Source organism: Artemia franciscana, chromosome 3 (assembly GCF_032884065.1).
Source record: "Artemia franciscana chromosome 3, ASM3288406v1, whole genome shotgun sequence".
NCBI lineage: Eukaryota > Metazoa > Arthropoda > Branchiopoda > Anostraca > Artemiidae > Artemia > Artemia franciscana.
Genome location: NC_088865.1, coordinates 26,503,292 through 26,517,843, shown reverse-complemented (window position 1 = coordinate 26,517,843; position 14,552 = coordinate 26,503,292). Strand labels below are relative to the sequence as shown.

At 35.3% G+C, this 14,552-nt stretch overlaps 2 protein-coding genes across 2 annotated transcripts in view; one reads left to right on the top strand and one right to left on the bottom strand.

Annotated features, from left to right (window-relative positions):
• The window catches only part of LOC136025092 (uncharacterized), a 76,769-nt gene extending 71,727 nt beyond the window's left edge, over positions 1-5,042 (top strand). Inside the window, exon 19 of the mRNA XM_065700814.1 lies at positions 1,897-5,042. Coding sequence (XP_065556886.1) covers positions 1,897-2,060 — 164 coding nt within the window. The 3' untranslated portion in view covers positions 2,061-5,042. The remainder of the gene's footprint in view (positions 1-1,896) is intronic.
• Positions 5,043-11,553: 6,511 nt separating this feature from the next.
• The window catches only part of LOC136025091 (staphylococcal nuclease domain-containing protein 1-like), a 58,708-nt gene continuing 55,709 nt past the window's right edge, over positions 11,554-14,552 (bottom strand). The window contains exon 18 of the mRNA XM_065700813.1: positions 11,554-11,859. Coding sequence (XP_065556885.1) covers positions 11,749-11,859 — 111 coding nt within the window. The 3' untranslated portion in view covers positions 11,554-11,748. The remainder of the gene's footprint in view (positions 11,860-14,552) is intronic.

Genomic DNA, 14,552 nt, shown 5'->3' with positions numbered 1-14,552 from the left:
AATTAGCGCTAGTTAGCACTCATGTAACTTCTCCGTGTCCTTTGTATATGACTAAAACAGAGTCTGTTCCACATTGTGTTCAAACATTTTTACATTAAACTTACTTCGCCTCCTTATACATTGCTACTGAGAAAAAAGAGTAATAGTGGAATTTCCAGCTATAGTTTCTGATGTCACACCTTCCTTTGTTGCTTTCCCATACTCTCTCTCAAAAAATGCTTGCAACCAAAAATATTGTAAAAAAAAGCTATCTGATTAGTTAATATTTCCAAACTCTTCCTTTGTGTATTTAACTACAAACTCGAGCGTATCTGCATTTAAGCAACGAATTCAACACCCTAACAAATAAGTACACAACCCTATACGTTATTCAACTAGGAGGCATATACTAGTCGAGTACAATGATGTTCAGTACTATAGATATGAAGACATATCATGAAAAAATGCAATACGAGAATTACTAGTTATTTGCTTTGAATGTAATGGCAGGCTTGCTTGACTGCACATCGTGAGCGATACAAATCATCATAATGCATATTTAAACAAGGTCATCGGTGCATGTCGCACGACTCAAAGTGCTAGAAATCACTGCTAGCACAAAGCCAAGTTTCCATTAAGTTAGCAAAAAAAATTATTATTGGAGTTTTCTTTGGCAGTAGATTTCCGAGAGAGAGAGTATTTTAACTTGTCTTGGAAATAACCACCCCTGGATATAATTCTGAGCTTAGGGTAAAACTCGGGTGTCCTCTCATATAGTCATTAGGGTCAATTTAAAACCAGTAGAAATTGGATCAATAACGTATAAGCTATGTTCGCAGGAACTTTCTGGGGATACAGAAAAGGATAAATATCCTCCAGAGCTATTGCTGGTGCACAGGGCATTGACTCGACGTTTCAGTTGCTGGGTCTTTTTACAGGGACAAGTAATAAGCTTATCACCCAACCTTGCTGTGGCGGGGACCGAACCGTAGGCCCCATATTGCCAAGCTGAGCATCTATCCACTGCGCTGCAGCAGGGTAATTTTTTTGGCAAGGGGAAGAAAAACGAAAACAGATTCTGTTTGATAATTTGATTGAGAAGCTCCCTGAAATTCAGAAAATTTGAGATTATGGGCGGGGGGAGGCGGTCGAGCCTAAAATTCCCCTATGTACAGCCCTGGTGCCCCCTCCTTTTATATGGTTACAGATAGGGCAATAATCTATATATATAAAACTGGATGTATATTTGTGTCTGGTTGTCTATTCTGTATGCATTCCTACATTGTTCATTCGATCGGCAAGAAACTTTGAGAAGTTGTTGAGTACATTCTTGCGAACGTTTTAGGTTGAAATTTCCCACCCCAAGGTCCTCTTATTACTTGCTGATGAAATTAGAATAATAAAGAAAAATTAACGTTTCTTTCCGGTAAAATTATTCATATCATTCATTCTGGGATTACCCAGCCGTTTGAAAAAGAAAAAAACAAATCAATATTCGTGTTTATCAGTTCAGTGCGTTATCGTGTTTTTCAATTTATGGACTCGGCTCCTCAGTAAAGGGGAACTTCCGGAGAGGGAATCCCTGGGGGAGAATTTTCCGCAGCGGGGGGATTTTTCGGGAGGAGAATGGTCCACGAGGAGAAATTTCCGGGAAATTTCTCGAATACTTTTAAATCTAAAAATACGATTGTTATTAATGTGCGGGGAAATTTCCGTAAGGAAAGGGGATTTAACGCGGAGGAATTTTCTTGAATTTCCATTCTTTTAAGATTGCAGAAATACGGAACGGTTGAGCTAGTAGATTAAAAAAAGCTTCCTTGAATTATAGTTGCAGTTCAATTAAGCTAGCCAATTAAGCTAGTAAGAGTGACTAGTATTGGAAAATGTATTCTTATTAACAATGAAAATCTGTTTTAGGATCCTGGATGTGTCCATGGCACCACTGTGATGAGTGTGGCTGTAGAGCTGCGAGATATTGTCAACGTTGTCCTAACTCTTTTTGCTTAAAGCACAGCACTGAATCCAATATTAGACTCGATGATAAAAATGAATTAATATGCAGTGACCATTTTGACCAATAATCAGACACTAGTAATACTACCTTCTTTGTGTGAGTGATTTTGGGTCCTTGTATTATTTTGCCTGAGTGTCTCTCGAAAATTTAAAAGATACTGTCTAAATTTCAAGTATTTTTTGTTGTCGATTAATACTATTATTATCATTTCTTTTTTTACTTGAATAGCAACATTGTAAATATCATTAGATGATTGATTCTGATAGTGTGTTTAGCATTGGGTTAAGAAAACATGGGGTTCGGAAGGGCAAACTTTTAGTTATTGCCAGCGTCGTTTGAATGTATTTAAGTATTAGTGAGAATTGTTTGAATCCAATAAAGCATTTCAGTTAGCATTTTGCTTAGAATAATAATTTAACTCATATAGCTTAAATAATTTCAATTCAAATTGGGAAGCCTTAAGATAATCTTTTGCGCACGCAGTTAGAATTTTCGGTTTACACTTATACTTTCATGTACTTTTTTTTTTTTTTTTTTTTTAATCTTTCAGCATCTTGGACACTTTTTGGAGGATATTATTTCATGCTACCATTCTATCCCACCTCTATCACCGCCGATTCAGCTTTTAGGGGAATCGAACAGGTTTTCCTAGAGAAAGTGGTAAAAAGCACCTTTAAGCTTGAACTTGGGAGCAACTCCTTCTTATTTTCTGTTTCTAGTCCTATACTTTGTTTTATATTTTATTGGTGGCTATGGCCGAGTTTCGTTTGGAGGTGATCGGACAAATTTTTCATGGGAGAAGTTATGATGTCTCGAAGAGTATCTTTTGGGGCCGTATTTTTGTGTACATCAACGTGTTTTGTTTAAACTTCTTGGAAGGAAGAGCGGACAGTCTTCAAGCGATTCTCCGTATTTATATGCATTCTACTGCCACTATGTATGGCCATACAAAAATATTTCTGTGCTAAGAACCTGCAAATTTCGCTATTATTCTTTTTCAAAAAATGAATGAAAGGTATATTTTTAAGATGCTTAGGAAGTCTGAATATACAGTCCTCTTCTTACCTGAGTTATTTTTAATGAATTACTGACTTTCAATATACGGATATTTATTATATAAATAAGAGTTTTAGCCTCTCCAAACTTGATTAGTTTATGTGAATTACAGCCACGAAATTAAAAAAACCGAAAATCAGGTGGATTAAATGAAATTTGCAGGGGAAACAGTATTTTCCTTTTCAGAGGGAAGGTGTCAAGGCCCGTACCCCATATCCCCCTCGAATGTTGTTACTTGGGTGTCCCAATTTTTATGAAATTGCAAGGTACAGGTGAGAAAGGTACAGAATATTTTATTCGCATAAGATTAAACATTAATAAATAGTTTACTAGATAATTGTAATCTCGAAAGGGCCTATTCAAAACTCAAAAGGTTTCACTAACTGACCTCTTTTATCTAAATCCCGGGCCGCTAATTCTTGAGACTCGCGTCATGATCTCAGCTGTTTCTCAAGTTTTCTGATTGACTAACATGTCGTTAAGCCGTTTGTTTCTTAGTATAATCTACATTGATAACATTACCAACTAAGGCACGTTCCTGTCAGGACAAAAAAGCATATAAACAGTCTACTCTTCTTGCGTATAATTCCTAATTTGATGTCATTGAAGAATTATGTAATTAACATATCTTAATTGAATATCAAGGATATCTCATTTCAAAGTGAACAAGTTTTCATTTTATGCATTTTTTACATTTCCCAATGGCTAATACTCTGGTAATCTTGATATAGCTATATCAGCGTTGTTCTATACATTTACGAACAAGTTTTGTTCTTGTGTTATTCTAGCAGTTACTAAAGAACTCGAAAAATATTTCAACTGGATTACTTTTTTTGGCTTTCAATTCCACTGCAAGGGTATTACTTGTATTAACCAATTAATCTTGAATAATCATAATCAAAAGTGAAGCATTCGATTTGAGGTGCCCTTGAGCAGCCACTTCTTTGAAAATGACCTTTTTCCGGACCTGATCTATTCTGAGGATTATTTTCTTTGGCCGTGATTGAGGGCTCCGAATCTATAAATTGGTATAAATCACTTGGTATGATTAAAATCTAGTTTACATCCCCCTCCCTGCCTTTTGAAGTGCCTTAGTCTTGCGTAAAAGCCCTCTTTCAAAGCCAGATTAAATGGTCGTAGATCAGTGATTTTTATCCTATTTGATTTCCTCTGAAGAAGGATTTCTTTGGACTCAATACCGTTCGCTGAAGCTCTTACCATGTGTCACGATTTTCATACGCTTTTTAAGTTGATAAATGTGTTTTCGCAGGAATAAGGATGACCAACAAATTCTTACATTATTTACTGTCAAAACAATCTGTTCGAGAAGAGAATTGGCTGTAGCAATTCAAAGAACTCTGTGTGAATTTTGTCTTCATAAAACCCAGATTTATAGCTTATCTCCTCAAACTAAGCAACTTGTATCGATTGGTTTAGCCTATTTCTTCTATCTTGTTTGGTTATCAATTTTGTCTTAAATATATCGTCCTCTTTTCTAATATAAATTCTGGCATAGAGACTTTCACATTAAAATAGTTTTGTCGCATCTTTGAGGCCTAATAAACTGTTTGTGTAAAAGCAGAATTTTTATAATAGTAAAAGATCTGAAATATATTTTTCAACGTCTCTTCTCTTTTGTAAAGTGTAACTTGAGCTGTGACACAACTCCTTTTGAGTTTAAACCATAGCCGAAATCGTGTTGTACTTCGTTATATTGATTATAAGTGAGAATTTGACCAAAAACGGACAGAAAGCGATCTTCTGCTTTTTGTACGGGCAGATATTGCGCGTTGAAAAAAGAAGAAAAATCTTTCATGTACTAAAATGATGTATGATTAAATCTTTGTTTTGCTTTGCCTGTAAATCTTTCAAGACCTACTTCTTTTTCGAGAGGTGCAAGAAAAGCTGCTTGGTTCATTAATTCCAGTGTTTATTCTTAGTACCTAGTTTTATTTTTTATTTGGTTTTTTACATTAAATTTTGTCCATTCTTTTTCCTTTTGTCTGTTCACAAAAAGGTATCTTGTCGGCATTCCAACTAATGCCTTTGAACTTGATTTATGTTCGTCAAGGGATGGCGCATCAACAAGGAATAGAGGAAACCGGGTAAATAGGCAAAGCCTATTTGCTTGTTTATGTATATGTAGTGAAAAGATATTAAAATTAAACTTAGCCCAAATTAGGTGCCGGTAATCGAATTGTATATTGACATATATAGAGACCCTAGAATACTACAGGCTAAGTAACCACTTTCAGGACATACTTTTTTTTGACATTTTAAAGAAAACTGAATTTCGTGAATTAACTTCCCTGTGATATTTAGATATTGATAACGTGCTGATTCCGGAAAGCTTTATTCATCTTGGAATTCTTTCCATGAAATATCAAAGAATGTTTGTTCAGTTGTCTGACATTGGTAACCCTAGACATCAAACAACGATATTTTAAGCTTTATCTCTGCGTCTGTTCTTTGTGGGAGATTATCTTTAAATGTGTACAAAGCTCGCCATACATGACATACATACCCTTTAGATTGCAAATGTTATTAAACCTATACGGTAGAAAAATGTTTACTTTAACAAAAAAAAAAAAAAAACAAAAAAAAAAAAATAAAAAAAACGTGATCTCTGGTTGGAAAGCCTAATTATGATGCGCATTATCTCAAGGCTCTTTTTTGTTCATAAATTCGCTGTAAGATAAATATTCCTATGCTATGAAAATAGATCTTACTCTCTAACCCTGCATGTCAGACAAATGAATTTTTCGAGTGATCTTCGAAAAATGATCTAAATTTCATCGTTTTTTTTTCTGATCCTCCCCCTAGAAGTACAAAAAAAAAATTAAGAGTGAAATGTGGCAACCTTAAAAAGGTCTGAAGTCTAAAAAGTTCTGAACTTGAAGAATTCGGAAGTACCTGGCAGATCTGAAAATTCTTAGTTTTTATATTTATTCTTCATGACGGTTTTTGTGTTTATACATTTTTGACTTTTGTAGGGCTTGGATAACAGCGAGAAAGGGGAAATTAACCTCAAATTATATCTCTGTTTTAGCTTAGAGCCATGATTACCAATGCGGGGCACATGCCCAACAACCGGGACAAGACAATATTTTGGTGGGCTATGGGCAGGACCTGAACTCTTCGGCTCACTGGAACTTAGAGGCCTTTATTTAAAAAAATAACATTTATCATGTGAATGGTGTCACATTCAAATACGTTTAAAAACCACAAAAAAGCATTATAGTATTACAATAACGTTAATGTATAAAAGGGGTATTGGTGCACCCTTCGGCTGACTTTACTCTTGAGCCTTTATTTTAAAAAAGAATATTTTTATGTGAATGATGTCACATTCGAATGCATTTAAAGAGTATAAAACAGCATTATAGTGTTGTAATGACGTCATTGTATAAAACGTCATTTGTGTAGCTGAGCTTCCGTGCAACTCCAATCCATTTAACATAATCCTCGTGAAACTGAACCTTCCTTTAACTGGACCCATGCGCAACTTATCCCTATTAAAGTGAACCTTTGTTAAATTAGTCCCCTGTGCAGCTCAACCTTATTTGACAGAACCCTCGTGCAGCTGAAACCACGTTTAACTGGGCCCCGTGCAACTCAGCCCCATTTAACTTAACCCTGGTTTGACTGAGCCTCTGTACAACTCAAACCTATTTAACAAAACCTTCGTTCCACTGAATACCTGTTTAAATCAACCCTAATGTAACTCACCCATATTTAAATTAAGCCTTGTTTCAGTGAACTCAACCGAAGACCTAAGAATAAGTTAGAAATTGCAACAAAGAACCGGCAGAATTGCGATTGTAACATATTTATGTCACTGGCAGCCAATGAAACGTTTCTGGGATGCTGGTTGCGTGTATCTTTTCATGTATGGCAAAGTTAATCATTGCTCCATTCAAGTAGGACTTCTTCTAGTTTCCATCTAAATGACCAGATTTTGATTTCTTTCCCCGGTCAAATATTATGATTTTTTGTTTTAATGTTTGAATGGGGAGGGGGAAGCGTCGTTGGATTTGGACCTCAGCTCTAAGGTTAGAAAAAGCTTTTACTCTGATCGGAGCTAAATTTAATAGGATGTAGCCTCTAGTCTGGGAATATAAAAAAGTCAGAAAGAAGTTGAAGAAAAATTGAAAGGTATTGGGAAGAAACCAAACCTTTACAGGCTCAAAAATTTATTCTGAAAAAAAATTCTACAAGAATGTTGTGACGGTAGCGATTATTATACTTATATGCTGGTTTGAATAGTGACTAATCGTCTTTTTATTTAGTAATTTTGGGTGAATTATGCCATTTAACATCTAACCTGTCACCAGTTTATGCACACCTTTGTGCAGGGGGGGGGGGGATAAAACAATTAATTCCGAGAACCTGAGAAATTTATCGATTTCAAAGACCCTACGATGATCCAGTGAACGGCTAGTGCTGGGGAAAACAGAAAGAAAAAGAAGACACATTCGGGAATAAAGCATTGTTTCGTGATTTCTATGAATTTGTGTCGTAATTAATTATTGTGTTGAAATAAAAGTAAGTAGCTCCCATTATTAAATGATTACCTTTGTATTCAGATGAATGTTTTTCCCTTGGTAGTTTGTTTCGAAACTTTTTTTTTTAGTTTCTACTTGCAAAACTGACTGGATAGAAAAGTATTCAAAAGGGGGATTTTAAACACCAGTAAGAGGGTTTTCGATCATGGAAATTTCTATGGTACACCATTTATGGTTTCAAGCTTTTACACTCAAGAAATTGAGGCTAAAATTAGATATTGGTGATATAAGGTATTTTATGATGTTGTTGTCATGAGGAAATTCCAAAAAGCGTATAGCCTAAATCTAAATATTAGATTTCAAATAACGTGAAACAGTTCTACGATATTCTTGCGTCCTATTAGTACTAGAGGAATAAAACAGGAAAAAGGGAGACTTGTCACTGTTTCCGGCTCTTTTTACGTTCCCAGAAATATTTTCCTGAAATAAAATTTTACTATTAATTTGAATAATAGCTATCATTCTGAATCAGCGCTAACGGCAAGATTTTCTTATGAGCTAATGTTTTTCAGTGTTTTTCTTTAAGATTTTTTTGGCTCTTTACGGTTTCTCTGTTCTAGGGTGCAGCTATTGCTGCAACCTTGACATTCAAGTGTGTTCAGGCCCTGGGCACGAAAAGCTCTGCTAATTTTCAAAATTGTAGGACAGAAGGATAAGTTTTGTTTTTAGATGCGTGGGGAGGGGGGTAGTTTTACATCGAAACGGCATAAAAGAATTAACCAACAAATAGACAATTTCATCCAAGTCTGCTTGTCACCTCCGACAAAGCAGGCTGATAACACTTTATTTATTTTATTGATTTGAAGAGGGTTGAGTTGAATGGGAGTTGAGTCAGACAGGTTTGGATTAGACGGAGATTGATTTGAATGAGGGTTGAATTTAGAAGGGGATTCAGGGTTTTTCTTAGTGGGGGACGCATATTAGGTCGCTCTGATAAACTTGTGAACAAAGAAAATAACAGCAATTTAAAGGGAATATCAACAATTCTCCGTCGGAGGTAGGTAGTGGAAAAGGTCGAAGTTTAATCTAAAATCTGGTGAGGATTAAAGCTCCAATAAATCTATTGAAGTTACATGATGTAAAAATATTGATACAAAAATAGTAAGTCATAAAAACCACCCCGCCATAAAAAAGAATAAAAAGCTGTCTACCATATTCAAAAAAGTATGATATATATTATTTTCTGCATAATTTTTAGCCTCTGTACTTCTGACCACTGTAGCGAGTGATAAAAGCTTTGTATTGTCAAAAAAAATTGGTCTTAATCATCTTTTGGAGTCATGCATTCTTTGTGATTATTTGTATGGACAAAACCATTTAGTATGTCGCCTAACTATATGGTATAGCTTAGTAATTATGATCGTAATGAAGAGTAGAAAATGATGATTAAGATAACATATTATACGCGTAAAAGATTAAACATTAGTTCGTTTAGGGGTGTAAAAAGAAACATTGAACAAAGAGATAGAAATACATAGAAGACATTAAAAACGAGGGTTTTAAGTATAGGCAATAAAACATTAACCAATAACTATTTCTCTTTATAATAGTGTTTTAATAAACAGTGTCAACATTGATGAAATCTCAAAAATTTATTAATCAAAATTTCGCTTTTCATAACAATATAACGTATCTTTCCTCTTTCTAAAGTTCGACATGTTTTGCTCTAATTACAGAATTCGCAATTTTATAAGAAAAAGTCTATTTTCTCTTTCTAACCCTGCCATATCTATCTTTTACATGGTCGATGTCTACCTCAATATTTTGGTGAATGTTTATAATGACTAGTCCTGTTTCAAGCTGGGGTAAATTTTTAATTAATTGCGAAATTTTCAGATATTCAATTCAAATGTTTAAATCTCGATATGTCTGTTGAGCACAAAAATAAAAGCTTGATATTCGGTTAAAATTTAGCATTAAGTAAGAGAATTGTCCTGAATCTTTATTTATTTATAGACGACTAATCGTGGAAATATGATATGATGGCGTGTACCAAAACAAAACATAGCTATATTTTGTGACTGGTTGGTATGGAGAAACTCTAGTGGTGTGAGTTTCCACTTTTTTTTCAGCATTTTATTAGTAAATGTTAAAAAAAAAAATAGGTGACATTCCATTGATTCAAACTGAGAATTCAGAGACTCATCTATACCGGCTAGATAAAAAAAACGCATAATTATTTGCTTTCTTTTTTAAACAGTTTTTCGATAATCTTTTCTTCTGAAATGATTACTCCGACCTTTGAAGGAGTATTTCGACTCATTAACTTAGTTTTAAGTGTGTACTTATACGAACCTTTATTAGAGTTTAGATATTTCAAAAGAATTTGGCCATATAATGCAGAGCTTTAATTAGATGAAATTAGGTATAGTAAAGTGGCCACCATTTGCTCACCGAAATCCAAAACGTAAATTAATAATATGTTTGCACTTTTCATATATTTACTCTACTATACAAATCCCCAAAAACAACAATGTTGTAAAAACTACCCAGCTTCACAAAAAAAGTAAACCCAAATATTATGACAGCTAAAAAAAGTAATGTGTTATTTTCTTCACCTCTGTGCCATAGCAAGACTCGAAAACAAATTTTGACTGTAAAAAGAAGTTTAAATGTTAAGTTTTTTTTTAGCCCCGTTGTGACAGTACAATCCTGGAATATCATTTTCGACAGCCTAAAGAAGTTAGGATTTTAAATTTCCCCTCCTAGTTACTACGAAATGAAGATTTTCGCCTCCCAGTTGGCTTTTGTGGTAATAGGGACAGATTTCCTAGATAAATCCCAAATTAATTAAATACTTCTAGGCGGTATGCGTCATCAGTAAAATCTAACAGAGACCATACAAAGTAACTAAAGCTTTGTTCCAAATTTGTTTGCAAAAAGAAATAGTCTTAACAATTAAAAACTTAATAATAACTCAACTATTAAAAACAAATTAAAAAAAACTTTTGTCCCAACCTCAACCAGAGTAAGCGATCCCAATCCCAATTCTGCCACTCCCTTAGGGGGGGGGGTGGCAGCCCCCACCCGAATCCGCCAGCGGTTGAATTGCACAGAAGGTGAGTAGAGTTTATTTCTGCTCTTCTTTGGTTTAATATAGCTCTTTTCTTTCTCTGAAAAACTTCTATGGGAAATATTTTTAAAATAAATACACGTAAAGGCATACTTGGCATCTTTGGTACCCACTAGATTGAAGGTGTGAGTGCAACAACACAGACAATTGGAAAGACAATAATCTTCTTCTGCATATTTTTTATTCTGTTTATCAATCTTTTCAAGTCAAAAGATGTCCCTGTGCCAATTGTCAAAAAAAAATTATTTGGGCTTTTCCGAGAAAAATATGTCAGCTTTTTTCAAAATGCTTAAAGGTTTTAAAACTACTTCGCAAAGAGCTATTTCGTCCATAAAAAGGGACAGAAAATCATTTCCCCCCTCATCACTCATATTTCAAGCCTAGTCGTAATATATTTTTAGTGCACATCTCGATGTAAATTTTTTTTTTGCGGTTATTCCTGCAATTCCAAAATTTTTGGCTAAGTTTCCCTACTTTTTTGTACAGCATCCCCAAAAATGAAGTCCCGCGAACGTACCTAGTCCACAAAATTCCTTGCTGAATTTAGGCAAAATTATTTTCCAAAACTAATTACAGAAAATTGGAACAAATCTTGCGACATTGGAACAAATGTGCAACAAATCTTGCAATCTTGCATATAAATATAATTTCTTCCATAATCTTTTACGGAAAAAAGAGTAACTGTCTCAAGCAAGCATTTGAAGCGGACGTCCTTTTCTTTTCCAAAGTTTAAAAATTTATGGACTTGTCCCCTTTGTCATGATCTTGCATCCGCTTTATTTAATTTCTTTTCTTTCTCATAAAGAAAGGAACATTTTTCTCTCTGATAAAATTTTGAAAAATAGGTTCCATAAAAGAATAGAAAGTGGCAATAAACGGACAGTTTATTTCAAAGTCGAGGATAACAATGCCTTAAATCAGAACAAGAGATCTATTTGATCCAAACACCACGATAAAAAAAATAATGAACAACAATAGCGTGAATTTAACCGTTTTCCTCAGCACGGCTTCTTCAAATAAAAATTGTGATCAGGCACTGGTTTGTTTGGAAAATACAGATTTTAGCGTCGAACACCGAATTCCATGGCATCGTCATCAGTAATGTCTCCATAGCGCCAAATATTCAAATGTCGTTTCTTCGCCATATCTTGGGCAACCACGTACTCGCGTAACTAGTAAAATAAAATGCATAAGTAGGGAATAAAAAAAGAAGAAAAACAAGAAAGAAAGAGGCCACAAATAACAAGTTATGAACGCCTATCAATCACTATTCTTACATCGCAAATAAGATTTTGATGTTGAGAAATGGCTTTACATACATTCGTAGCCTAAATTGAATCTTACAATGCTGTTAAAGAAAAACAAAGTAATATCCAAAAATAAATTAGCTGTTCTGAAACATCTCTCTCCACGAACCACCCTCCTAACTCCTACACCGTTTTAAGGGCTAGATCACACATATAAATGTTATTTTATAACTGAGTATGGGAATCTGGGCAGATAGAGAAATAAAGCTTTAAAAGACGCAAATAATAAATTAATACGGAAAGCAGGTTTATTCCTATATTATAATACATTTTTTTAATCTTGAGGAGGGGGTGGGGCAGTTTTTTTTTAATGAAAATACCAAAGAAGATATTATCACTGAAAATACCACCCCCCCCCCTGAAAAAAGGTATTTGTCATAATCTTGAGAGGAGACATAAATAATCTCCCCTCCCCTAATTTACGTTTAGTTAAGACCATTGGAAACAGCTGATCAATATTTCAGATACGTTACAGGATGTCGGTCGAGTATGGAGACCTACTATATGCTGGCACTCCGAAAACGTTGTTTGCACCACTCAAAAAATCCAAATAGGGTTAGTTGGGTAGGTTTTGTCGTTTCCCACGCTCTTGTCACTCCAGTCTGTTAATGAGAGGTTTGAAGTAGCGTCGACGGCTATTTTGTACAAGAACATAAATTCACCTCGTTCTCTAGAGCTTTCTCGTATTGTCCCCCAATCATCCAACCGACAAGACAGATACGAACGCACACATATAGGTCCAATTATATAGAGCATAACCACCGAGAACAGGGTACTTGAAGAATAGCTTTATTCAACGTTGCACTTCGATCTGGAATGATATGCCTGGACAAGTTATCCTTAAAAGTGTATCTACTGACTCTTTCAGACAATGATTCAACAGTCATCTAAAGGCTCGATAAACGACAAGCGGCAAATCAGATCTTTAATTATAGCTGGCACCACGAATTAATATATATATATATATATATATATATATATATCATGCATATATATATCTTACGATGAATGTCTGAAATCCAGTTAATGTCGACATTCACCGGTGAATGTTCGTAATTCCTTTTTCTCTGCTTCGATTCAATTAGCTTTGCAAGTCAGCATTTTCAGTCTTATGCAACCTATGATGGTAAAAGTTAAAGTTAGGTTAGATTAGGTTAAATTTGGTTCTAAATATCAAAAATGGTTAAAAATTCCAACTTTAGCTAACCTAAATCAACTTAACCTCGTCCAACCACACCTAATGTATCATCATCAAACCTTTGCTTTAAATTGAAAAAATTGACCGGCAACAATGACTAAATCCAAGGAGAAAACAAGAGCTCATATGGCACTTGTGACGAGGTCGGAAGAGCCAAGAGCTCGTATGGCATGAGCTCTAGCAAAATTTTAAGAGTCCTTCAACCCCCCCAGATAGTCGAATCAGGGAAAACGACTTTACCAAGTCAATTTGTGCAGCTCCCTGACACACCTACCAATTTTCATCGTCCTAGCACGTCCAGAAGCACAAAACTCGCCCAAGCACTGAATCCAATACCCTGACTTCCCCAAAGAGAGTGGATCCAGCCCGGTTACGTTAATCATGAATCAAGGACATTTATAAGTGTTTTCCATGATTTCCGGTTTCCCCCTCCAACTTCCCCCAACCTCAACAGATCTGGTCGGTATTTGAGCTCTGAGACATGAGTTCCTTCTATATATTAAATTTCATTAACATCCGGTCACCCGTTCTTAAGTTAAAAGTACCTCAATTTTTCCATTTTTTTCAAATTAATAACCCGCAGCTCTCCCATAAAGAACGGATCCGTTTCCAATTATGTCAAACATGTATCTATAGCTTGTGCTTATTCTTCCCATCAAGTTTCATCCCGATCCCTCCACTCTAAGCGTTTTCCAAAATGTCCGGTTTTCCCCTCCAACTCCCCCCAATGTCACTGGATCTGGTCGGGATTTAAAATGAGAGTTCTAAAGCACAAGATCCTTTTAAATATCAAATTTATTTAAGATCTGATCACCCGTTAGTAAGTTACAAATACCTCATTTTTTCTAATTTTTCCGAATTACTCCCCACCGCCAACTCCACTAAAGAGAGCGGATACGGTCCGGTTATGTCAGTCACTTATCTTGACTTGTGCTTATTCTTCCCACCAAGTTTCATCCTGAAACTTTCTCTCCGCTTTCAGCGTCTTCCAAGATTTCCAGTCCCCCCTCCCCCCAATGACACTGGATCCGGTAAAGATTTAAAATAAGAGATCTGAGTTACGAGGTCCTTCTAAATAAAAAATTTCATAAAGATCCGATCATTTCTTCGCAAGTTAAAAATACCTCATTTTTCTTAGGTTTTAGAATTTACCCCCCCCCCCCACTCCCCCAAAGAGAGCGGATCTGTCCCGGTTATGTCAATCACGTATCTAGGACTTGTGATTATTTTTCCCACCAAGTGTCATCCCGATCCTTCCACTCTAAGCGTTTTGCAAAATTTTAAGTCCCCCCAACTTAAAATAAGATTTTAAAATAAGAGCTCTGAGACAAGATTTCCTTCCAAACATCAAATTTCATTA